General features: G+C 37.3%; 1 protein-coding gene across 1 annotated transcript in view; it reads left to right on the forward strand.

Annotated features, from left to right (window-relative positions):
• Positions 1–27,043, forward strand: part of LOC136849447 (dynein axonemal heavy chain 7-like) — a 73,319-nt gene that overhangs the window by 45,967 nt on the left and 309 nt on the right. Inside the window, 20 exon segments of the mRNA XM_067122798.1 lie at positions 273–393; positions 1,154–1,293; positions 1,884–1,972; positions 3,051–3,204; positions 3,603–3,736; positions 5,008–5,199; positions 6,007–6,166; positions 6,901–7,146; positions 7,696–7,893; positions 8,327–8,510; positions 9,231–9,376; positions 10,132–10,284; positions 10,799–10,950; positions 14,180–14,399; positions 20,556–20,712; positions 20,826–20,995; positions 21,688–21,925; positions 22,684–22,835; positions 23,699–23,836; positions 25,088–25,231. Coding sequence (XP_066978899.1) covers positions 273–393; positions 1,154–1,293; positions 1,884–1,972; positions 3,051–3,204; positions 3,603–3,736; positions 5,008–5,199; positions 6,007–6,166; positions 6,901–7,146; positions 7,696–7,893; positions 8,327–8,510; positions 9,231–9,376; positions 10,132–10,284; positions 10,799–10,950; positions 14,180–14,399; positions 20,556–20,712; positions 20,826–20,995; positions 21,688–21,925; positions 22,684–22,835; positions 23,699–23,836; positions 25,088–25,231 — 3,288 coding nt within the window.

Consider the following 27,043-nt stretch of genomic DNA (forward strand, 5'->3'; position numbering starts at 1 on the left):
TCTTGAGTCGAAGTAGACACACTAGAGGAGAGTAAACAGATATGAGCTTAGCATTGCTTTGCTATCAAGGAATTTGAAATGGACTTCAGCAGCTTTTGTAGTTTTACAAGACCTGTAATTTAGAAATACTACAGGAACTGAGGCAAAATAATGAATTTTGAATTGCTACTGCCTAATCTGTTAAAAGAGGTTTTAGTATCTCCTTTTATTCTGCAAGACCTTATTTGACTCATCTTTATCTTGAACTGTAGAGCTTTTGTTGTTGTCTACAGGTGGAGTTATGCAGCATCAAAAAAGACAGAGCAGAACAGCTGCTAGCTGCCCTTGGAGGCGAGAAAACTCGATGGACTGACAATGCCCATCACCTGGCACAGGTCTACATCTTTCTTACAGGTCAGTCTGGGAGGAGTGGTTGGACTTAGTTAAAGATTTTAGAAGTAAAATACAAGTCTTTTACAGAAGCAGATGATTTGAGTTCTTAAAGATCTAGCCAAACGATAGTGGCTTTCTAAGAAGGCTTCTGCATTTATGGGACCAAAAAAAAAGGACTTTTGAGAAAATGAGCCCAAGCTGTTCAATCTAGTCCCTGGGACTGAAAAGAAATTTGTGAAATATATATATTTATAAATGTATGTGTGTGTGTGTGTGTCAAAACTACACCTGATGGCTTGTAAAAATGGGCTGGCACAATGGACCAAGAGATGACCAGATTTCTGGAAGGGGCCCCCTAAAATAAAGATAGAGTGTAGATGATGGCTAAGCAAATGATGAAAACAAAAGGAAAGACAATCAACACAAACGAACAATTAATAAAAATTATCTTCTAAAAATATGTAAGAAAAGCATACTGAAATTGACTTTTTATATATAACCCTGTTAGTTGTTTAGCCTCCTTTTCCAGAAGATAAAACGAAACTAAACAAAACAGATACTGTATTCAGAGCAACAGCCGGTTTGGGAATAATTGCTAGGCCTATTAATACTTTCTCTGAGTCTAATGTATACTTTCCCTCATTATAAATTTCCTAATATTTCGTGTTTTCACTTGCTTTCACCAGTGGAACCTCATAGTAGTTATCTTGTGCTTAACACTAAAATAGTAATAATTCTATAACTGACTTGACATGTCATCCATCTAATAAACTGATTTCAGGTGATATGCTGTTAGCTGCTGGGGATATAGCTTATCTTGGTGCCTTCACACCCGAGTATCGCGCAGAGCAGACTGCCCGTTGGCTGCAGGAGTGCAGAGACCGTGGGGTGCCCTGTTCTGGAGAGTTTGAGCTGGCTTCGGTAAGTCTAGAGACAGAGACAAAGACTTGGAACCCTCCTAGGGAGTTTGAGCTGGCTTCAGTAAGTATAGAGACAGAGATCTGGAACCCTCTTCAAGGGAGTTTGACCTGGCTTCAGTAAGTATAGAGACAGAGACAGATTTAGAACTTTGTTTGGGAGAGTTTGAGCTGGATTCAGAAATATAGAGACAGAGACAGAGATTTGGAACCCTCTTCTAGGGAGTTTGAGCTGGCTTCACTAAGTATAGAGACAGAGAAAGCAGATTTAGAACCCTGTCTGGGAGAATTTGAGTTGGCTTCCTTAAGTATAGAGACAGAGACAGAGATTTTGAACCATGTTTTAGGGAGGTTGAGCTGGCTTCAGTGAGTCCAGAGACAGAGAAAGAGATTTAGAACCCTGTTCTGGAGAGTTTGAGCTGGCTTCATTAAGTATAGAGACAGAGACAGAGATTTAGAACCAGATATTTATACCTGTGTGCCTGGAGTACTTCCAGTTATTTATTTATTTATCCTTTTATTCACTTACTCATTTTTTAGCATCCACATCTTCAGAGTCACTCATGCTCAGTTCTCCTTGCCCTTCGTCAACAGGCCCTTGGGGACCCCCTAACCATCAGGGATTGGACCCTAAACGGCCTCCCAACTGACCCCTTCAGCATCGACAACGGCGTCATCATCAGGTAGGAGCAGTCATGGAAAACAGAAGCAGATAGAGAATTCCAGAGCTTTATGTGGAGGAATGGAAATTTCCATTGAATCATTCTGGCAGGAGTGGGTGTTACAAGTTGCCTGATTGGAGAAAAAAATTGCTGTTGACTCCCTAATGAAAGTAGCCTGTAACTTGCAACATACCTCAGTGGGTCTGATGCAAGTGACATTCATAATCCTACTGTTAGGAAATCGGACACATTGTTGATGGGTAGGTTGCCCGTGCACAATAATGAAACCCTCAGACTCAATGGCAACAAACCTTAGCGACAGAGAGTTACAATGTCGCCTGCAAGCCTGTGGAATACAAATCATTTCTTTTATTGTACCTCCGTTTATATTCTCTTTCTTCCATCTTACTTTCCACCCTTTTCTAACAGTTGTTTCATAATCCATCTGTGAGGTTTTCATCCTGTTACACCTTTCAAACCTCCTTTACTCTCAGTTTCCCCTTCAGCGCTGAATGACCTCATATGTCCCAGCGGCTGGTTTTTGGTCTAAATTCTATATTCTATGCTATTCTAACGGCAATAACCGGTGGAGACTATTAATGACTAAGTACCTTGTCACCAGCAGTAGATATATTATTAACTGTTTTCGGGCGATTATCTGCGCATTGACTTTTTCACTAAATATCCATGCATTTGCTCTGATAAACGTGGGTGTCATTAACCAAAGGAATCAGTTATTAACTTGTAATTGCCCTTTTCATGGGAAATGAATAATGGAATCCTGGCACTTTTGATAGTGATTGACCTTTCTGAGTTATTATTATTATTATTATTATTATTATTATTATTATTATTATTATTATTATTATTATTAACTGTGCAGTGTTTTCAACTGAGTATATTATTATTGTTAGTGTTATTTTATTATTATTATTATTATTATTATTATTATTATTATTAATTATTATTATTAACGGTGCAGTTTTTCAACTGAATATAATCTGGGACTTCAGCCAAATATTTGAAATAACCAATTACTGACGCCGACCTCTCCCACACAACTTGTGACCTCGGTGACCTCTCTTCTCTCCCCTCCCAGCAACACCACCCGCTGGCCCCTCCTGATTGACCCCCAGGGTCAGGCCAACAAGTGGATCCGGAACATGGAGAAGGACAATTCGCTCCAGGTGGTCAAACTATCCGATCCGGACTTTATCCGGACGCTGGAAAACTGCGTCCAGTTCGGGCAGCCGGTTAGTTATTGTAGTCAGTCTCTCTCTCTCTCTCTCTCTCTCTCTCTCTCTCTCTCTCTCTCTCTCTCTCTCTCTCTCTCTCTCTCTCTTCCCGTTCGATCCTTTAATTGAAAATCTGTTGAGCTTAGAAGTGAATTATATATCTTATGATACGACTGTTGTTGGTCACAGCTAGTGTGTGTGTGTGAGAGAGAGAGAGAGAGAGAGAGTAAGAAAGTAAAGAGAAAAAAATAGCAAACATCAGTGATCAGTACTCAGTCGGCATGTATATCGACTTATCTGAATGAACAATTCAAAATTCTCTGATCCTTTTTCTTAATTAATTCTCTTTCATTTAGGCCCTGCTGTAAACAATGTAAGGTCCTCTAATCCTTTCTCTTAATTACTGTTCCTTTTAGGTGCTCCTAGAGAACGTAGGAGAAGAACTAGATCCGATTCTAGAGCCACTGTTGCTGAAGCAGACTTTTAAGCAGAGCGGTTCCACCTGTATCAAGCTGGGAGATGCCACAATCGAGTATTCGGCAGAATTCAGGTGAGGTTAATTAGATAGGATCGTCAGGTATACATTTCAGGTGAGGTTAATTGGATAGGATTGTCAGGGATATATTTCAGGTGAGGTTAATGAGATAGGATTGTCAGGGATATATTTCAGGTGAGGTTAATGAGATAGGATCGTCAGGTATACATTTCAGGTGAGGTTAATGAGATAGGATCGTCAGGTATACATTTCAGGTGAGGTTAATTGGATAGGATTGTCAGGGATACATTTCAGGTGAGGTTAATGAGACAGGATTGTCAGGGATATATTTCAGGTGAGGTTAATGAGATAGGATCGTCAGGTATACATTTCAGGTGAGGTTAATTGTATAGGATCGTCAGGTATACATTTCAGGTGAGGTCAATGAGATAGGATTGTCAGGGATACGTTTCAGGTGAGGTTAATTAGATAGGATTGTCAGTTAAACAAGTCTTGTTCCACCTGTATTAATCTAACAAACACTACCATTAAATACTGAGTAGATGTCAGGTGAGGTTAATTAGACAAGATCGTCAGGTATACCAGGCCAGTTCCACCTGTATATAGCTGGGAGAAGCGGTCAATGAATACCCGGTAGATTTTAGATGAGGTTAATTGGAAAATCAATGCAGGTACTACAGCGACAAATATCTCCTGCACTCTCCTTTCCTTGACCCAGGTGTTTTTGCTAACAACAGTAGGCAGGCAAATACTGCAAATAATGTCATTTTCTAGTATCAGACTAAATACCCAGTTTGCTGGGTGTTTCATCATGGCTACAACTGAAAGGTGGAATAGCTTGCTTAGTGAAATTATGGAATCTTCTGACCTCCAAATGTTTAAGCAAGGAGCAAATGCATTCCTGCTCTCTGCTGCTGACGTCTCGTGAATTTCAGATGCATCGGTTTTATTTTCTATTGCCTCATATTTGTTTGTGTAATACCTTTCCCTATAACACTCTCTCTCTCTCTCTCTCTCTCTCTCTCTCTCTCTCTCTCTCTCTCTCTCTCTCTCTCTCTCTCTCTCTCTCTCTCTCTCTCCCCATGATAATGGGTTTCAGTTGAAGATTTATAGAAAGAAATAAAGAAAGGTGTACCAATCTTTGTAATGAAAGTTTCTTTAGCAAAATTATTCACATATATTAAATAATAATAATACATAAAATTTCATTATTATTATTATTATTATTATTATTATTATTATTATTATTATTATTATTATTATTATTATTATTATTATTATTATTATTATTATTATTATTATTATTATTCCTCGTCGCCTTTCAGAATGTACCTGACGACAAAACTGAGCAACCCGAACTACGTCCCGGAAGTGTCAGTCAAGGTCACCCTCGTCAACTTCGCCCTGACGGGTGCCGGTCTCGAGGACCAGCTGCTGGCCCTCGTCGTTGCCCACGAGAAGCCGGAGCTCGAGGAGGAGAGGGTCACCCTCATGCTCCAGACGGCGCAGAATAAGAAGTGAGTTGTACCTTGAGTTGAGGTCACTTTGGTGTCAGTGTTTCCTGGGGTCAAGGGAAGGTTTTATTTTGTTTTTTTTTTTCATTGAATCTCCCCTAAATCTGTTTCTTCTTACTCTGTCTTCCATAAAATCCCCCAGAATCTTGCCTTTCTTCTGTAAATCTCCAATAATCTCCCATTTCTTCTTACTTTGTCTTCTCATTAAATCCCCATAAAGTCACCATTTTCTTCTTACTTTGTCATCTCATTAAATCTCTCCCCTAAATATCTCACATGTCTCACTTTATCTTCTCATTAAATCTCAAAAAAAATCTCCCATTATATCTCACACTATCTTGTCATTAAATCTCCCAACAATCTCCCATTTCTTCTTATTTTATCTTCCGGAAAATCTCCCAAAAATCTTGCCATCTTGCCTTCTCTACCTTTCCATTAAATCTCCCCAGAAATCTCCCATTATATCTCACTTTACCTTCTCATTAAATCTCCCAACAATCTACCATTTCTTCTTACTTTATCTTCCGGAAAATCTCCTGTTTCTTCTTACTTTAACTTCTCATTAAATCTCCCCAGAATCTCCCATTTCTTCTTACTATACCTCCTGCAAAATCTTCGATTTCATCCTACTTTATCTTCTCATTAAATCTCCCAATAATCTCTTATTTCTTCTTACTTCATCTTCTGGAAGAACTTCCATTTTATCTCACACTATCTTCTCATTAAATCTCCCGATAATCTCTCATTTCTTCGTACTTTATCTTCTGGAAAATCATTAAATCACCTGCAAAAATCTTCCTCCTCCCACAGGAACTTGAAAGAGCTAGAGGACCGCATCCTGTCGACCCTGTCCTCGTCGAAGGGCAGTATCCTGGAGGACGAGACGGCCATCAACATCCTCAGCGACGCCAACAGACTCGTCAAGGAGACGCAGGAGAAACAGGCCATCGCTGAGGAAACGGAGAAGAAGGTAACTGAAGGAAGAGGTTATGTTTTTTTACCAATTTTTTATTTTTTAGCTAAATATAGCTATTTGTGCTTCTGTTCATACTGCTACTGGTAGTGCCTTGCTTCCTAATGAGCACCATATTCCTTGGAAGCTTGAATTTCAAGCCAGTGTCCCCTGTAGGCTTGCTCCATGTTAATAGGGTTCATCTTCTGAATAATAATAATAATAATAGTGATGAAGCTAAATATAGCTGTTTGTGCTTCTGTTCATTGCTACTGGTGATGCCTTGCTTCCTAATGAGCACCATATTGTTTGAAAGCTTGAATTTCAAGTCAGTGGCCCCTGTAGGCTTGCTCCATGTTAATATGGTTCACCTGAATAATAATAATAATAATAATAATAATAATAATAATAATAATAATAGTAGTGATAAAGTTGGTGATGCTGATGATAATGATAACTAGCTACCAATTCTGTTTGTGGATGTTAAGTGTGTTTGTTTAGTGAAAAAAAAATTTTTACCCTACATATTTGCTCTTGGGATCTGTTCAAAGATGAGTAGTCTGCTTATCCTTCCATGAAACATTAACAATATGGCTGCCATGTCCGCCACCTTTATCCCATTTTTCAACGAGCGTTCCCATTGGCTGCATTAGCTCCCTCACCTGAAAGCTGGACCAATCATAAAGAGCCTTTCAAATCTGCAATGAAACAGGCCCAGGATGTTTACATGTCTCCCTTCACATCCTCTCCAGATCAACGCCACCCGCCTGGGCTACCGCCCTGTGGCCGTGACAGCCTCCATCTTGTTCTTCACCCTGCGTGACCTGACCTGCCTCGACCCCATGTACCAGTACTCGCTGTCCTGGTTCGTCAACCTGTTCTCGAACTCAATCGACAACTCGGAGAAAGCGAGCGAGCTCAACGACAGGCTTGTGGCTCTGAGCAGTCACTTCACCTTGAGTCTGTACCACAATGTCTGCACTGGGCTCTTTGAGAAGGTTAGGCAGTGGTTACCCTGATCTGGGATTAGTATTACTTCTTGGTGTGTATAGTTCTGCTCCTGGATTGTATTGTAAGCTTTCTGCTCTGTAAATAGTCCCATTTCTTGATAGTACTGATAGTACTTTCCCTATGCTATTGCTCTTTCCATTGCAAGACACAAAATATTTGTATTTCTATTACTGGATAGTACTAATTCATGTGAATCATTTTATGTCTGGATTAGTACTCTTCATGGCCTGTGTATAGTAATACTGTTCGCTTGCTGTTCTGTAAATAGTCCCATTTGTTGATAGTACTTTCCCTGTGCTATTGCTTTTTCCATTACAAGATGCAAAATATTTGTATTTTTATTACTGGATAGTACCAATTCATGTAAATCATTTTATATCTGGTTAGAAATCTTGGTATCCAATATAGCCACAGTAAATTTACCATCCTATATAACCTTAGTCTTGATAGTACTTTCCTTCTCCTACAGACAGTTCCCCCACATGATACAGAATCGTCTCACTACAAAATACATGAGAGCTCTTTCCCCATTCCAGGACAAACTCGTCTTCTCCTTCCTGATGTGCGTCAACCTCCAGAGATCCGAGAACCAGGTGGAGGACTCCGAGTGGCTCTTCCTCCTCACGGGCGGCGTGGCTCTCGCAGCTGATCCTGAGCCTAATCCCGCCCCCGAATGGCTCCCAGAGACGTCCTGGCAGCAGTTCCAGTGGCTCTCCTGTCTAGGGTCCTTAAAGGTGCCCTGCTGTTTGTTGTTTCCAGCTATTATTGTTTTTCCTTCCTTGAGAACTTTATTTCTTTTACACAGCTGTCTGTCTAGATAATAGTCATTCTCTTCTACACGCTGTCTGTGACCCACCACAGTTGACTATCTACTAGGTATCAAATTCAATGCTTAGGCTAACAGAGTGAAATTGATTACAGTGTACATAAAGGACTCATTCCTGCATGAGAATACAATCATGGCCTTTCACAAGTCAATCAAGTATTATAACAACATATATATATATATATATATATATATATATATATATATATATATATATATATATATATATATATATATATATATATGTGTGTGTGTGTGTGTGTGTGTGTGTGTGTGTGTGTGTGTCTGTGTGTGTGTAGAGAGAGAAAGAGAGAGAGATCTTTTTCACTTGATATCACCAGCACCTCGTCGACGACTGCAAGACTCACCTAGTTGACTGGCGGAGAGTCTTCGAGTCTGAGTCCCCGCAGAAGGAGACCATCCCCTGCGACCCGGAGAAGCCCTTGTCCAGGATGCAGCTGCTCTGTGTCCTTCGGTGCCTCCGCCCGGATAAGGTCGTGGCTGCCATCCAGGATTACGTTGCGGGTAGGAATATTTCAGTGGCAGTGAGAACTTTTGTGTATATTCCTGTGCTAATGACTTAATGTTTCATGGCGTATTTTATTTTGTAGGAGACGTTTTATCGATGTATTTCGTTTCTATATAATGATTATTTTGTGAATGTGTTAAGTTTTGTTGATATGTATAGATGTTTACATACATACACAGATATATATTTTTTTCTTGAGTAAATTTTGAAATATGTATTTTACTTCATTTTGTATTTTGAATGATTTCATAGATTTGATTTTACTCTATATGTATGGCCCGGGGGTGGGGTTGGGGTGGGTGGGGGCAGTGCCGTCAGTGCACCTCATGTGGTGCACTGTAGGCATTACTTAAGGTTCTTTGCAGTGTCCCTTCGGCGCCTAGCTGCAACCCCTTTCTGCCCTTTTACTGTACCTCCTTTCATATTCTCTTTCTTCCATCTTACTTTCCAACCTCTCCTAGCAATTGATTCATAGAGCAACTGCTTTGAGGTTTTCCTCCTGTTACACCTTTCAAAGCTTTTACTGTCAATTTCCTTTTCATCGCTGAATGACCTCATAGGTCTCAGTGCTTGGCCTTTGGCCTAAATTCTATATATTCAATTCTATCCAATTCAGTTCTGTATGTACGGTTTGATTTTATTTGTTGTTAATCATTTTCGTGGTGGGAAAATTCCCCCGTAAAGTATTGAAACTTGTCTATCTTTCAAATCCACAGATCTATTGGGCAAGGCTTACATAGAGGCCCCTCCATTCGACCTGGCCCGCACCTACGTGGACTCCAACTGCTGTCTTCCCCTGATCTTCCTCCTGACGCCCGGAGCCGATCCGACGAACCTCCTCCTCAAGTTTGCCGAGGACCAGGTACACAAAAGGTTTTCGACGATTACTCAAAGAGTTTAGGCTGCAAAGTTGCCAGGCCATATTGTTACCCACAGTTGCTTTTACCAGAAAGACAAGTTTTTCTGCATTGTCACCAGCTGAGGGCTCAGTGCTCTTGTTTTGTATAAACTTGTAGGCAATATGAAAAGACTGAGAAATAACTCTTGGTAGTTCCAGGCCATAATCACCGTTGCTTTCACCAGACAGACACAGTTTTTCTGCAATCACCAACCAGCTTTTTTATTTTTATTTTCTTTTTTCTGAAGCATTGCCACCAGCTAGAACTCAACTCTCCTCTTTAATGTGAGCTTGTGGGCAATATGATAAGGCGACTGAGGAATAGCTCCTGGTTTGCCAGGCCATATAGTTACCCACCATTGCTCTCACCAGATAGCCAAGTTTTCTAGATACACCAACCAATTTTTTTTTATTTTTACTTTCATTTTTTCCAAATATTACTACCAAACGAGGCTTAACTCTCCTTTTTTGTCTGATGTTCTGGTCAATATGAAAAGACGACTGAGAAATATTGTTACCCACCGTTACTTTCACCAGAAAGACTAAGTTTTTCTACCAGTACCAATCAACTATTTTAATACTATTTTCTTTTTTTACAAGTATTTGCCACCAACTAGGGGCTCAGTGTTCTTCTTTTATATGATCTTGTGGGTGATATGATAGGGCGACTGAGAAACAACTGAGTTGCAATTCCTAAGATATGATTGTCCCACCCGCAGGGCATGGGCGGAGACCGCCTGCAGAGCGTGTCCCTGGGTCAAGGGCAGGGCCCTGTGGCGAGACGCCTCATCGAGGAAGGAATGCGCATAGGAACTTGGGTCCTTCTGCAGAACTGCCATCTTGCCAAGTCCTTCATGCCCCAGCTGGAGAAGGTGAGTCCCTCTCCTTTAACTCATTTAATCCTCCTTCCTGCATTGCATCTTCAGTTCAAAAGTTCATGCAATGGTGCAATGCATTACTACCCTAACGCTATTCTCCTTGCATTTCAATACATTTTTATCTATTTATTAATTTATTGTTGCGTTTTCCTTGCACCTTTTCTTCTTCCTAATGAACACCATAATATACTTTGAAAGAATGAATTTCAAGTCATTGGCCCCCGTGGGCTTGTTCCATATGAATAGGGTTCGTCTTCATATAATAATAATAATAATAATAATAATAAGTAAAATGCAATTTGTTGGTTCCTTCCGATTTTAAACACCACGTTTTCTCTTTTTATTTGGGCCTGTTCTAGATTTGGGTATCAGGTTTGTGTATACTGTAGTGTCCTAAATCTTATCGTCTAGTTAATCTATTTATTTATTTATTTATGTATTTATTTATTTATTTATTTATTTATTTATTTATTTATTTATTTATTTATTTATTCATTCATCTACGCAGCTCTGCGAAGACCTCAACCCGGAAACGACCCACGCCGATTTCAGGCTGTGGTTAACCAGCTACCCTGCCGCCCATTTCCCCGTCAGCGTCCTGCAGTCAAGCATCAAGATGGTCACGGAGCCTCCCAAGGGCCTCAGGGCGAACCTGAAGAGGTGAGTCTTCCTGAGTCTCTCAGTTTTCATGTCTGCTACTTTTTTTATCAATTTCTGATAATTTTTTTTTTTTTTTTTGGTGGGGAGGATAGATAAGGGTACTGGCCTTTGGTTTAAAAGAAATTCAAGGTCCTTGTGTTAGGAAAATCTTTTTTTATTTATCATTTTCTTCTATTTGCTTTGGGTCCGATTAAGGTCTTCGACTTCTACAGTCAAAATTCAAGGTTGTGTGTTTGTGTGTGTGTTTTCAAAGCCCTACGTAATATTTTTTATTTTCGCCTCCTGGCCACCTTTGGGCCTCCGGCCTATGCTTTCAAGAAATGCAACAATGTCTATGTACTGAAAAGAGCTTTTTGACTACTAATTTTATTTCAGTTATGATGATACTCAAAGAAATCAATTTTACAACATTTAGATATTTTGGGATTATTGATTTTATTTCAGCTATGTTGATATTCAAAATCATATTTTACAACATGTAGGTATTTTTCTCCTTTCATTCACGTTATAGCTGTTTCATTTCGAAGTCATTCTGAGCTAAAGGTTCGTTCATATTTGGAGACCACAGATGTCTCTGAGTCACAGTTTGGGGACAGCCATCCTTCAGATATTTTTCGGGATATTTTTTTCCTTGATGCCCTGTAGGTAAATCAGAAGGAAGATTGAGTGATTGGATGCTATCTGGCTTGGCAACTACCAGTGACTTCTCCCTATTTTAACGCATGTTAATGTATATGCTGCCCTAAAATGGAAAAACTACAGCATCTGCAAAATTCTCGAAATTGAGATATGCCACCTATTGGGCTCGTGAAACACTAATACACAAGTTACTGCAGTTTCAGAATGATTCTTCAGTGCTTTATTTAAGGGGTCCCATTTGCAGTGTCTGCAAAATCAGTAGGAAGGCAAGGGAAAACTGCAGTTTCTGCCATTTTTCTCAGTGTTGTATTTTTGCTGATACTGCAGTCTTTCATTTTAGGGCAGTATGGATGACAAGGTCTGTCGTATGTGTGATTAATATTTTTCATATTTCTTTGATGACCATAGGGTAACCCTCTTACAAATAATCCTTCTAAAAAAATATGTTGTCATATTTAGACGTAGTCTTTGTTATATAACAGTGCATTTCCACTTTCCCAGCCTCAGAAAATGACCTTATTAGAGAAATAAGTGTGATATATGTTTTAGAATAAAGTAGTTTTTATCTTGCTGATGATGCAGTCTTTGTCTAAAAACTATCATTTTAAAATGACGTACTCTTAGTCTTATAAAGTATTATTTAGTCAACGCAATCTTGTCCTATAATTGTATTATCTTACATATCACCTTAATCTTTGTCTTATTTTTTGTCTCATATTTGCATTATTTTTTCATCAAAATCTATTTCTTTCTTTGTGTTTGACCAAAATCTGATCTACGCCATTTTCTGTACAAGAGTTGAATCCAAAATTGTATGCCTAAAGCAAAGATGGGATATTGTGTCAGATATTTAGAAAATGTGGCTCGTAATTGTTCCTTTAAGTGCGTAGAATATCAGAGCAAGTGTTCTTGTAATCTTCTAGAGGACGATTGGCAACTTCTCCTCTAAGTTCGAAGCCGTTTCTTCGTCTACAAAAAATTTGCAGCTCTTCCCTCAAGTTCCTGTGATTGGCTAAAACTGATTGGCAAGTGTTCCCTTAAGTTCCTGGAACATGGTTCGAAAACGTTCCTTAACTGTCTAAAGTCTAAACCCAGTTGGCAGCTGTTCCTTCAGTTTCTTGAAAGGAAGTTCGCAGGCATTCTTTTAAATGCCCACAAGTCCCAGGAAGTCTGGGACCTGTAATTGTCTACAAATGATTGGCATCTGTTCCCTCCAGTTCCCGGAAAACAGCTCTCAAACGTCCCTTTAATCGTCTAAATATGATTAGCAACTACTGTACAATTTCAAGTTCCTAGAAGATTTGAACCTTTAAGTGTCCAAAAATGAATTGGCAACTATTTATGTAAGTGGTTAAATGGGATTGGCCACTGTTCCTTTTAATGTCTAAAAGACGAAAAGAAAAAGGCAACTCAGTGCCGTTCCCTTAAGTAACAGAGTATTTGAGCTGTCAGGCAATTCAGTACCGTTCCCTTAAGTAACAGACTATTTGAGCTGTCCTAAAATAATCGTATCTATTCCAAAAATGTCTGAGGGACAAGAGGCAGCTGTTCTTGCAATTAGTTACTTGAGAAGGAACTTGGCTTTCTCCTGATTTCTCAAAAGACAAACAGCATATTCCTGTCAAGTATCCATTTTTACCTTTTGGAAACTTTTATATCAGTTCCTGTAATGTTAAATGCGTTGCTTAAAATTAGTTAATTTTTTTTTATTATTAAGTTTTGGGGTTAAAGTCAATCCCAAGAATCAGTCTTATTTCCCAAGACTGCAAACTAAAACTAATGTTATCAAGCTGAGGGTTTCCACACAGGTAAACTGGCTCTGATTCAGTCTGCCTCACTTTCATTCAGTCCAGGTGCTCATTGCTTTTTTCTCCTTTTCCCCCCCTTTTCTTCCGTGTTCCCAGTCTCTTTGTCAACAAGTTGAACAGGTTAGTCAGAAGGTGTTCGTCCAGTGAATAAACTCTCTCTCTCCTCTCTCTGCACCAGCGGTGGTCTTGAGCAATGCCTTTATGTAAATAACCCTTCCTGCCTCCTCACAGAGATCTGAATCCCCAAAGACAACAAGCTTCCAGGTACCCCTAGCGTTTACAAGAGCCTCTTCTTTTTCCAGTGACCACAGCCCCGTTTGGCCTTTTTCTCTCTCAGGCGACAATCTAACAATCTTTCTACTAAATCTTTCCTGTTTCCTAAAGTCTTCCTCAACTAAATAACACTAGAATGTATCCATAAACCAGAACAATTAAATAACATTCATCTCCGCTTCTCTGGGTTAAACAGAATCCTTTTTACGCACTGATGAAGTCAAGCTTTGCAACTGAGTAAATGTTTTCGTTACCGGAATGAAGTTTTAAGTGATTTACACACGGACATGAGCAGTTAACTATACATACACAAGGCCCTCCCCACCCCCCCCCTTAAGATGAATGCTAAATCCCTCGAAAGCCTCATCATGCACAGTCCAGAACACCCGCTTCACTCAACTGCCGCTGCTCGTTCCTTAAAACAAAGAAACTCAGTCATGATCTTATCCGACACGTACCAATAGAATGTCCCTGTCGCCTCCTACAATCACCTGCTCTTCCATCCAAAGGCTGTACTTATCGGACCCGCTGTCCGAGCCAGATTTCCTGATGGGCACCGGGTCCTCCACGAAGTTCCGCAGGATGGTCTACTCCCTGTGCTTCTTCCACGCCGTCGTCCAGGAACGCCGTCTCTTCGGACCCCTGGGCTGGAACGTTCCTTATTCCTTCTCCGACACGGATCTCAGGATCTCGGCCAAACAGCTGCGCAATCTGCTTGCGTCGTACGAGGTGGGATGCAGGCTCTGTGTTTGCTTCTTAGCTGTTGTTTGTACGCTGGCTCTGTTGTCAACATTGTTAGTTATTTGTGAGCTACCTCTGTTGTCAACATTGTTAGCTGTCTGTGAGCTACCTCTGTTGTCAACATTGTTAGTTATTTGTGAGCTACCTCTGTTGTCAACATTGTTAGTTATTTGTGAGCTACCTCTGTTGTCAACATTGTTAGTTATTTGTGAGCTACCTCTGTTGTCAACATTGTTAGGTATTTGTGAGCTACCTCTGTTGTCAACATTGTTAGTTATTTGTGAGCTACTTCTGTTGTCAACATTGTTAGCTGTCTGTGAGCTACCTCTGTTGTCAACATTGTTAGTTATTTGTGAGCTACCTCTGTTGTCAACATTGTTAGTTATTTGTGAGCATTGTTATTGTTAGTTATTTGTGAGCTACCTCTGTTGTCAACATTGTTAGTTATTTGTTGTGAGCACCTCTGTTGTCACATTGTGAGCTACCTCTGTTGTCAACATTGTTAGTTATTGTTAGTTATTTGTGAGCTACCTCTGTTGTCAACATTGTTAGTTATTTGTGAGCTACCTCTGTTGTCAACATTGTTAGTTATTTGTACGCTACCTCTGTTGTCAACATTGTTAGTTATTTGTGAGCTACCTCTGTTGTCAACATTGTTAGTTGTTTGTACACTAACCTGTCTTCTTGTCCTTGTAGAATAAATACCCAAATGGAAATATGATTTGCTGTTATTTGTATGTCAGAGACAAACTGTTGCATGAAATATTAAACTTGAGTATGGTTAACGCTGGCGTTCTTGAGAATTTTTTTTTTTAAGAGTCCTCTCCTTGACTTATGTAATGATTGAATGATATATTCTGATATTATTATTATTATTATTATTATTATTATTATTATTATTATTATTATTATTATTATTATTATTATTATTATTCATAAGATGAACCCTATTAAAATGAACAAGCCCACCACAGGGGCCATTGACTTGAAATTCAAGCTCACAGAGAATATGGTGGTCATTTGCAAGAAGTTACAAAAGATAATATGACATATAGAAAGAAGAGATCAGTTATTAGAAAAGAAAAAAGATAAATTAATAAATAAAAAAATATGTAATATAAATAAATTAGTAAGGTACATTATTGATTCAGTATTCTTCCTACAAAAAAAATTTATTAGCAAAAATCTTGAAGACCTGTAAGATATTACCTAAGTCAAGGAGTTGGTATTAATTTGTGTGCTCTCAATCTTTTTACTAAAAATCCTTTTTTTTTTTCAGTTGTTCTTTATGTTCTTGTTCCCATAGACATGTTACCTCCGTTATGGGGATTAGTGCCATCAGTGCCCCTTACGCGGTGCACTGTAGGCATTACTTAAGATTCTTTGCAGCGTCCCTTCGGCCCCTAGCTGCAACCCCTTTCATTCCTTTGACTGTACCTCCGTTCATATTCTCTTTCTTCCATCTTACTTTCCTCAACCCTCTCCTAACAATTGTTTCAAAATTATTCTCAGCGTTCAATGACCTCACAGGTCCCAGCGCTTGGCCTTTCTTATCATTTTCACCCGTCCCATCCCAGATTCATTCTTCCTTTTATTAATTTAGTTTATTTTGCCTCCTGATCTTCCTCCGTCTCTTTATTTCGAGGCAGATTCCAGAATGTTCAGCTTTGCCGTGTCACACAGCTTGATTTCAGACTTGAGTTTTTTCAAAGTTCTATCTCGGCATCGGTAGAGAATTGTTTTGTTTCCTGTTAGAAAACGCTGCTGTGATATATGTTGAGCAAGAAACTTGAGTTCTTTTATGCTGTGGATATAAATCACATATACACATAAATGTGTGTTTATGTATATATATATATATAATTAACCAGGTTTTTTTACACATTTCTCTTACATAAACTTTTATCATACTTACGTTACAGCTATTTTGCTGAACTTTATTTTCGTTTGTAGTGCTCTTTTTGTTTTATACTGAAACAGAATTATTTGCTTGCGTTGTGTCATTTTCAGGTGAGACATCCACAGTAGGTTTAAGTTATCAATTGTTTATGCTAAAAGACCATTTCTTTGTACATAAATTAGTGTATTTTAGTATAGTATTTTGCCAATATCAGTTCAGATTGGAAGTAGTTTGAAAAGACTGTGTATATAAAAGATAAATTATATATATATATATATATATATATATATATATATATATATATATATATATATATATATATATATATATATATATATATATACATATACATATACATAATAATAACAATTTCATTTTGTATAGACTTTAAGTTTTATGGTTTTTGGGGATAATTCACTTTCCCGCTAAAATTATCCTTCTCATATTAAAACTAAGAATAATTGAGAATGAAAGATAAGATATTAATCATATCTTACTGTTTATTTTTGTTTTTCATTAGTCATGTAAATAATTAATAATTTTATCACAGGAAATTTTATAACTAATAATTTAATTATATATTGAAGATACCGTGATAATTGATAATTAACGCTGTGCTTTAGAGATATTTCTATAATTGGCAGTAACTCTTCACTAGATAAATATTAATTATTAACCCTGAGGTTAATGATGAACATAATTATGTCATCTACATGTTTCAAAATACCTTGCCTTGAATTTCATAAGCAAATACCAGTCTATTATTCAGATCGCCTTATGATAATTGCCGTAACTAATTCAATGTTTATGTCTATATTTTAGTTTTCTGAAAAGAAAACTATTGTGCCGGCTGTTTCTGTCCGTCCGCATTTTATTCTGTCCACACTTTATCTGTCCGCACCCAGGATCTTAAAAACTACTGCGGCTGGAGGGCTGCAAATTGATATGTTGATCATCCACCGTCCAGTCATCAAACATATCAAATTGCAGCCCTCTAGCCTCAGTAGTTTTGATGATATTTAAGGTTAAAGTTATCCATATTTGTGCGTCTGGCAGCGATATGGGCCAGGCCACAAACGGGCCGTAGTTACAGTTTCATGGGTCGCGGCTCATTCAGCATTATACCGAGACCACCGAAAGATAGATCTATTTTCGGTGGCCCTGATTGTACGCTATAAAGAAAATGCGTTTTTTACTTGTATATATTAATAAATACATTTATTTCCCCATAAGCCTATAAACATTCACGTTTTTCCCTATAAAAGCTTCTCACACTCATAAATTAAATCCCTGTATATTTTCAACCTTAATCCCTGTAAATAATTCTTTGACTGATCTGTAAATTATTAACTTTATATCTAAAATTTCATAACACTAAGTCACACATTTTTTATAGTATAAACAAGTATTTTCAATCTATAAAAGATCATATTTTTTACCCATAAATAGATATAAGATTAGAACAGATTTTTCTTTAGTTTTTCTAAAAATTACTATGGTAAATTAAATATGTTTCATGTGAATAGAGGCAAGTCATTATAAACATCAAATACATTCCATATAAATAGAGGCAAATCATTATAAACATCAAAACATTCCATATAAATAGAGGCAAGTCATTGTAAACATCAAATGCGTTCCATATAAATAGAGGCAAGTCATTGTAAACATCAAATACATTCCATATAAATAGAGGCAAGTCATTATAAACATCAAAGCCATTCCATATAAATAGAGGCAAGTCATTATAAACACCATTATCCTTCAGTCACCACACAAAAACAGAAAGAAAAATTGGCTTCATGAATAATTTTTCCTTTTATTTTCATTCAATTTCGTCAAATTCTGGATCGATCCATCTTCCACAACGGTGAGCAAGGAAAAAAAAAAAAGAAAAAACATCAAAATGAGACGTTTCAGAGACATTATGAGACTCATTTTCCAGCTTATTTGAGAGTTTTTTTGATGTGTCACCTCTCATGTGAGATGTCAGTGGAACACATTTTTTTTTTTTTTTTTTTGTAGTAGGCTGCTACCAGGACATTGGCAAGTATCGTACACGTCCACTGAGTGATCGTTGTGTGATTCTCTCTCTCTCTCTCTCTCTCTCTCTCTCTCTCTCTCTCTCTCTCTCTCTCTCTCTCTCTCTCTCTGTTGTAACTGAAATGATTTAGCTGCAGTTGTCTCTCTCACCCTCTCTCTGCAACTAAATTCATTTAGTTTCAGCTCTCTCTCTCTCTCTCTCTCTCTCTCTCTCTCTCTCTCTCTCTCTCTCTCTCTCTCAACTGAAATCATTCAACTCCAGTTATCTTTCCCTGCAACTGAAATGAAGTTATTCCAATTCTCTCTCTCTCTCTCTCTCTCTCTCTCTCTCTCTCTCTCTCTCTCTCTCTCTCTCTCTCTCTCTCTCTCATGAAGACTACCCATGACATCACCATTCTCTGAACCTCACACGAAAGACTACAGAGACAGTCTTCACCTCTTCGAGGTCGTAATAAGAGATCTCACAGAGATTATTCTCAGCATCATTTCCACAGTCTGGAACAGATCGATACACTGGGGATTCCAGACCGAATAATATCCAGTTCCGGAAACGTTTTCTGGATTTTTCATTTAGATTTTTTAGGCGAAATTACCAAAGGCATCACAGAGGGTTTCTACAAATTGCCATTTTTATAGAGAATAACTTTTTTATCAAAAGTTTTCATTTAATTTTTTTTTTTAGGAAAGGTAGTATGTAGAATCACCTACAGCTTACAAATTGCACTTTTTAAAGTTTGGAATGACTTTTGCCATAAATTTTTATTTAGTTTTTTAGGAAAGTTACTAAAGCCTCTTAAAGATTTAAACTGCACTTTTTGTAGATATGGAACCAAGTTTTCCATCTACCTTTTTTTTGATAAAATTATTGAAGCACCACAGCTTACAAGCAGCACTTTTAAACTTGTGTAATAATACCCTCCAAAGGTGTTTATTTAATTTTTAAGATTTTTTTAAATCACCATAAACATACCAGTAACTCTCTTTGAAAGTTTTTAAACTCAGTAATAAGAGAATATTGTAAATGAGTTGCTAATTGATGCTCATTTTAAATATAAGTATTCATTTCAGTGGTAGTTTTTTAATCTGTGAAGAGTATACATTAATGTGAGGATAATCAGGAAAGAGAGTTACAACATCAATAAGTAAATCTATTTATATTTCAGCACTGAGTAGTTTAGTGCCTCAGTAAATATTTTCTGTAATATTCTCTTTTCTTTTACGTTTCATACCTATCAAATCGTCTCAGGAATTTTATTGTAATTTTTATAGTTTTTCCTTCTTAGAAACATCTTTGGATCAGGTAAGAGGATCTGTTATAGAACAATTTCAAACATATTCTTATTGTACGCTAGTTTAATGATTTTGATTTTTTTTTTTTTAATGACAAAGGCCCAAACTTAGGTCCTTTGGGCAAGGAAATATTTAAACGTATTTTCATTTTATTTATATTGTTTTAAGCTACACTTTAATCACAGAATATTTCTTTACAGCCTTTGGAGATAATAGGTGTATAGATTAATTAATGTATAGTAAAATCTGTCTACAAAACCAGGTGGTTGAACATCATCTCAGAAAGGAACATACCATTAGAACCTCAAAATTGCAGGTTTCTGATTAGCTGCCTTAATTTCATGGCCTTAACTCTCCTGGCTTAAATTCAGAGTCTAGCCCTTGGTATTAAAACGTGAACTCAGGTCTAAATGTCAGAACTTAGACTCTTAGTTGTAGAAACTGGGCTACTGAGTCTTGGTTTCAGAGCCTTGGTTTTGCTGTCTGGCTTAGAACATGGATTTATGAATCTTAGTCTCTCACTTTAACTTGAGAGTCTCAAGAGAACTATAGTCAGTTTTGGAGTCCTGAGTCCTGTTTTACTTTAAAAATGTGGAAGTGAGAATCTTAGTTTTAGAGTCAGTTACTGGCTCTTGGGTCTTGCTTGATAAAGATGAACTTAAAAGCCTCAGTTTTGAAAGAAGGTGGAACCTGCAGTCTTAGTTAGAAAGCCTGGGCTCAGAAGTCTTAGTCACTTGAAGAATCTGTTCAGAAGGGTCGTACTTTTGAAATATGGTCTTAGTGTGTTTTTGACACTGGATTAAGAGGTCTTGATAACATGACCTCGAACTTAGGGACTCAAAACACACCAAATGAAATATTATCTCACCTCAGAAGGCTTAGCTAACGCCAATAAAAACTTCCTGCTGCAGGAGATCCCCTGGGAAGCCCTCCATTACCTGACGGCCGAGTGCAACTACGGCGGGAAGGTCACGGACGAGAGGGACCGCAGGACGCTAAGTACCATCCTACGGAAGTTTTACAATCCTGGCGTCGTGGAGGGAGATTCCTACAGCTTCGACCACCAGGGTTAGTTGCAAATGTTGTCGAGGTCTCATTTGATAATAATAATAATAATAATAATAATAATAATAATGTCTGTGTACAAGAGGGAACGTAAACCAGTGTCTCTCCTGACGCAGGAGTCTACACGACGCCCCTGGACGGCGAGGACATGGACCACTACCTGACCCACATTTCGGAGCTGCCCCGAGACGCGCCGCCCCACGTCTTCGGCATGAACAGCAACGCCAGCATCAACAAGGACCAGGCGGAGACGAACAAGCTCTTCGCCGCCGTCCTCCTGACGCAGGTGGGTGCTCAAACTCTTCTGTCAGAATAATTTCCCATTTTTTTAAGATTTTATTTTTACTGATTTTTAAATATCTGTGAGCGCTATATTTTTTACTTATTGTGTAAGTTTGTTTTTGTTTACTCTTTACATTTATTATTGTAGAAATTTCCTAAATGCTCCTTAGTAGAACTTATGCTTATGTAAGTTCTTCCGTTATGTATGAAGTTTTTTCACGACTCACTCTTGGTGGAGTAAGTGGATTCTAGCCATTATTTTCTGTCTCTCAGAGATACTGTTCATTTGTTTCATTATATGGCATGCAGACGATATAATGTATGTGTGAATGTAAATTGCTTGTATATCCATTTTGACCATTCAAACATGAAATGAAAATTGTGTTTTAATTCTGAATATTTACGTCATTAACATTTTTTCATCTTTATTTATTTTCCAAACAACCCCTGATTTATTTTATGTGGTTATGCACATACTCATTTTTCAAGCCTGGGCTACTGTTGGGTATCACTTAGCATATTCCAGTTATCTCCTTTATCAAAAGCGTAACGTATGTGTGTATGTATGATTGCATATATGTATGTATTTTCTGATCATTCAGATATGAAAGAAGAATCAGATAATTTACGCAACGAAATCAAACAGCATTTCGACACTCTCTTAGTAAGGACGCCCTTCCCTTCTTATCTCCTCAGTCGACCTCTCTATCCTCTGGAGGCGACGGAGGCAGCGACGGAGACACCGTAGGACGCACCTGCGAGGACATCCTAAACCGCATCCCTCCTCCCTTCCACGTGGACGCCGCCCTGGCCAAATACCCCACCAGGAGAGAGCAGTCGTTCAACACGGTGCTGGTGCAAGAGATGTGCCGTTACAACACCCTCATAGCCACCATTACTACTACTCTGCATGCCGTGCTCAGGGCGCTGGAAGGTACGAGGGAGAGTCGCGGATTATTGGAGAATCTTGATTTATTACTAATTTACACACGAGAATAAAACGATGATTTAGTTTGGTGAAATGTTCAATTATGTAATAGTTTCACGAGTTTTTACTTGAGGAAAAGCATTAGTTTTAATTTAGGTGCCAAAAGAGAAAGTATATCTAATGATATTGGAAATTGACATTTTTATGGCTTTAACAATATTCAAAAACTATATTTTATATAACATTATTCAAAAATTTAATTTTCGATTTCCGTTGTTTTATGTTGTTAGGAAAACTGGGGACCTCAGGGCTGTGTTTTAGAAGCCCTGAAGGCCCTAAAAACCTGGAGACATTAAGTAAAGATGTCTAAATTTAGTATTCTGACTTAGTCATTTTAACCACTGAATGTCCTTAGTTCTAAGCTAAGAACTCTGGATGCCCCCTTGCTGTGAAAATAACTGTCTGTAATTTCATTATAATTATTAGATATTTGATTCTTACTTTTCCACTGAATAACTCTTTGGCAGTTAATGAAGAATGTTAGTAGCAGACATTGAATATCTAACAAATTAATAATTACTGAATATTTGAGGAAATATCAGTTATCAAATACTTGATGAACTGATAATTATTAAAGATAGATTGATTATCAGTAAATAGTAACACGGAAGGTAGTGGTTGTGAAGAAATAGCTATTAGATAATTCAATAGCCAGAGAACAAATTAACCAGGATAATTCGTTAACTGGAATGAATCCTACGCAGGATCCGAGAGCCTCTCGGAGGAGGTGGAAGAGGTGCTGGTTGGCGTCCGAACTGGCAGAGTGCCTGCGATGTGGCGTTCCAAGTCCTACCCGACACTGAAGGGACTGGGTTCCTATATCACCGACCTAGTGCAGCGGCTCCAGTTTCTACAGGTAATGGAGGCTGATATATGCAGTAGATAAGGACAGAGAGAAATCAGAAGTGTATGAGAGGTAAAGGTTAAGGATATGGTAAGAGAGAGTCGAGAACGAGATGGTTTGGTCATGTAGTAAGTGCATGTGAGGAGGAAGTAGTGAAGAAGGCCTGGGTGAAACCTGTTAGGGGTGCATAACAACTTCCCTTAATGATCCTCATACCTGATAGTATGGTATAGAAAACCCTACATTATAGGGTTCCCTGATTTATTGGACATTATCTTCTGTTTACCTCTTCCCTTCTTAAAGAATAATCATGTATAGATTGTTCATGTATTGGATTCTTCTCATCGACAGGTTCATGGACTTTTGGCAGATAAATTATTGCTATGGTTTGTCACAGGTGTTGTACTTTTGGTCTTGTCCACGTATGATTCATCTCTCTCTCTCTCTCTCTCTCTCTCTCTCTCTCTCTCTCTCTCTCTCTCTCTCTCTCTCTCTCTCTCTCTCTCTCTCACACACACACACACACACACACACACACACACACACGTGTATATATTATATATATATATATATATATATATATATATATATATATATATATATATATATATATATATGTGTGTGTGTGTGTGTGTGTGTGTGTGTGTGTAATGTACCTGTACGTGCTTGTATGGTATTTTATAAATGTACAACCATAAGATATAAATGTATATAAATGTACTAACGTAATGAATGCATGATTATACATACTCTTGCATGCCATGAAATATTCTCCTATACCCGTTTATGAAAATATTATGCCTAATTCGTAAACAGTCGTTTCATTTGAAATATTTCATATAAATGTATTAGAATGACAACTCTTCTTCATTCAGAACTGGTTCGAGATCGGCACTCCTCGTGTATTTTGGATCAGCGGCTTCTTCTTCACGCAATCTTTCCTGACGGCTGTTCTCCAGAACCACGCCAGGGCCTACACGCTTGCCATCGATCTCTTGGCCTTTCATTTTCAGGTGTTTATTGGCAATTTAGTCATTTTTTCCTCAAAACTATGTGGTTAGAAACTTGATATATGCTTCCCTTGCGTTATGGATGTATTGCATTGGTCTTGGAAGCAAACGGGAATTCCTAATCTTAGCATTAATAGAAATGTTTTTCCAGTTTAGATCAAGTTAGGCTTTAAGCCACGCCCCCTTGATGGAATGGCTGCCGTGTGCTTCCAGATGGAATACCCTCATGTAGTGACCTTTGTTTATCTTGAAATTTAACACATTGCCAAGAACCATTATACTTCTTTTCCCCCTAGTAAATAGTAGCAAGGATTCTTAATCTTAGCATTAACAAAAATATTTTTCCATTTAGATCAGGTTAGGCTTTAAGCCACGCCCCCTGGATGGTATGGTTGCCATATGCTTCCAGAAGGAAAACCACCATGTAGTGACGATTGTTTACGTGGAAGGTTAACACATTACCAAGAACCATTATGCTTCTTTTCCAAACAAAAAAGTGACAGTTAGATTGTAATTCATGATTTTGCAGCAATACGTCTGAGTTCGCAAGTAAAACTGTACTTTGCCCTCACAAAGAATTCTTTTGAAGTAGTTCAGTAATAGTGCAACCATTTCTCAGTGGAGAAAGGAAGCAATCATCAAATGAGGTCAAAAGCCATTGAAGAAACCAAGGTAGTATGTGAAGCTTTGTGCTGTCTTTGATCTGCCAAGCTTTAATCAGCAGTGATTTGTGTGTCATTAACAGCAATTTACAAAAGACATGTACTCTTTCTGAATAGGAGTGATGAGGTGCTATTGGCCTTGAAATTCCTTTATAGTGCAGTCGAGAAGGGTGATTTGTTCCTGCTAATTTTAGAATAATTTCTGTTTTTTTTTTTTTCTTGAGTATTCTTTCAAACTGTGGTGTAGTAAACTGTTAAATTTCATTCATTTTTTTATTGTTATGAAATGGCTTAGGATGGAACATTTCACTGTAGGATAAGATATCATTTTAATACGAAGATAAACTGATTAAAGAATTCTGATAGCGGGACACAAATAAATAAATCCGAAATGACAGTAAACTAATGTAAATCAATGCACTAGTCGTTAGATAAATGGATGTGTGGGTGAGCGAAGGAAAGAAATATTTGCCTAAATAGTCGCGCAAAGAATATTTAATAAGCAAGTTGAAATAACTTCTAAATATAAGTTTTGAAAGAACGTAGAATGAATACATTACAAATCGAAACCTTATAATGTAATTCTTTACAGGTTTGTGACGTGGACGATGACAGCCCCGAACCGGAAGTGGGCACCTACATCCGGGGTCTCTTTTTGGAGGGCGCCCGCTGGGACCCGGAGACGTGTCGCTTGGACGAAGCCCTGCCCAGGAGATTGCACGAGAATATGCCCCCGGTAAGTGCCCCATGAGATTATGCCCAAGGTAAACGGTGCTCGAGAATGTGTCCCCTTTAGAATTTCACTGACTGTAATTTACTCCTTAGGGAGTTAGTGCCGTCAGTGCACCTCATGCGGTGCACTGTAGGCATTGCCTAAATTCTACATTCTGTTCTATTCTGTTCTGGCTGTAATTTAGGCAGGTGGACAAGGCCCTAGCTATCTGTGTCTGACGGAAGACTTAGATCAAGCAGAAGTCAGTAATAGTTGACGAACTGGTACCTAACTAAATACACACACACATATATATATATATATATATATATATATATATATATATATATATATATATATATATATATATATATATATATATATATATATATACAGCATACTTTATCACTGTATACCTTTGAAATTGTATTTAAGTGAATGAGTATAAGTTGTCTTTAAATCTTATCTTTATGTCTTACCAGTATGTTCTTGACATACAGAATAAGTTTATAGCTTACGAATGAGTTAAGAATATGCGTGAATGATATATATAAGGATAGGTTTGTAGATGCTTGAATTATATGAAAAAATCAAATGCAGAATTTGGTTAGCATGGTCAGGTTAACAGGTACGGCTGCAGTTTGTTTGAAAGGCAAACAAATTTGAATTGTTGGGTCACCTGAGATTTCTGTAACAGGTAAACAAAGAATTTGGTTAACATACATTGAAGATGAAACTTGTTCCTTAACTTTTATATTGAAAAATGTTCCATTCCTCAAACTTGTGGTTTAAATGTGTTCGCACAAGGGTTGATTAGCCTTAAAATAATAATAATAATAATAATAATAATGAATTCTTTGTAGTGAGTGATGAACGTACTTAGGCTTTTATTGACAAAGTACCAAAAGGATCATTTTAACGAAATGAATTAGTGATGACACACCAAATTTAATGAAGAAATTAAAGACCATTTACAATGAAGAATTTCTAATTATATTATTATTATTATTATTATTATTATATTATTATTATTATTATTATTATTATTATTATTATTATTATTATTATTCAGAAGATGAACCCTATTCATATGGAACAAGCCCACCAAAAGGGCCACTGACTTGAAATTCAAGCTTCCAAAGAATGTGATGGTATTCATTCGAAAGAAGTAACAGAAGGCAATGGGAAATACAGAAAGAAGAGATCATTAATTAGAAAAACAGATGAATTAAGAAATTAATTAAGAAATAAAGAAAATCATTTTAGACCTAAAAACGTCTAATAAAGAAAATTAATGATCATTTAGAAATAAGAATGTTTAGTTAAGAAAATTGAAGATCATTTAGAATTAAGTGTGTCTAATATAGAGAAAGATCATTTAGAATTAAGAACGTATAATCAAGGAAATTAAAGATCATTTAGAATTAAGAATAATTTACTATTAAGAATGTCTGATTAAGAAAATTAAAGATCATTCAGAATTAGGATGTCTAAGAAAATGAAAGTTAATTCAGAATGACGGATATCTAATCAAGAAAATTAAAGATGATTTAGAATTAAAAATGTTTAATGAACAAAATTAAAGATCACTTGAAATAAGAATGTCTAATTAAGAAAATTTAAGATAATTAAAAATTAAGACTGCCTATTCAAGATGATTTAGAATTAAGAATGTCAAATTGAGAAAATTCAAGATAATACAGATTAAGGATATCTAATTAAGAAAAATAGAGATCATTCATAATTAAGAATGTCTCGTCAAGAAAAAGATAATTTAGAATTAAAAATATCTGATTAAGAAAATTGAAGATGATTTATATTTAAAAATTAACATCA

The sequence above is a fragment of the Macrobrachium rosenbergii genome, chromosome 21 (genome assembly GCF_040412425.1).
Source record: "Macrobrachium rosenbergii isolate ZJJX-2024 chromosome 21, ASM4041242v1, whole genome shotgun sequence".
Taxonomy (NCBI): Eukaryota; Metazoa; Arthropoda; class Malacostraca; order Decapoda; family Palaemonidae; genus Macrobrachium; species Macrobrachium rosenbergii.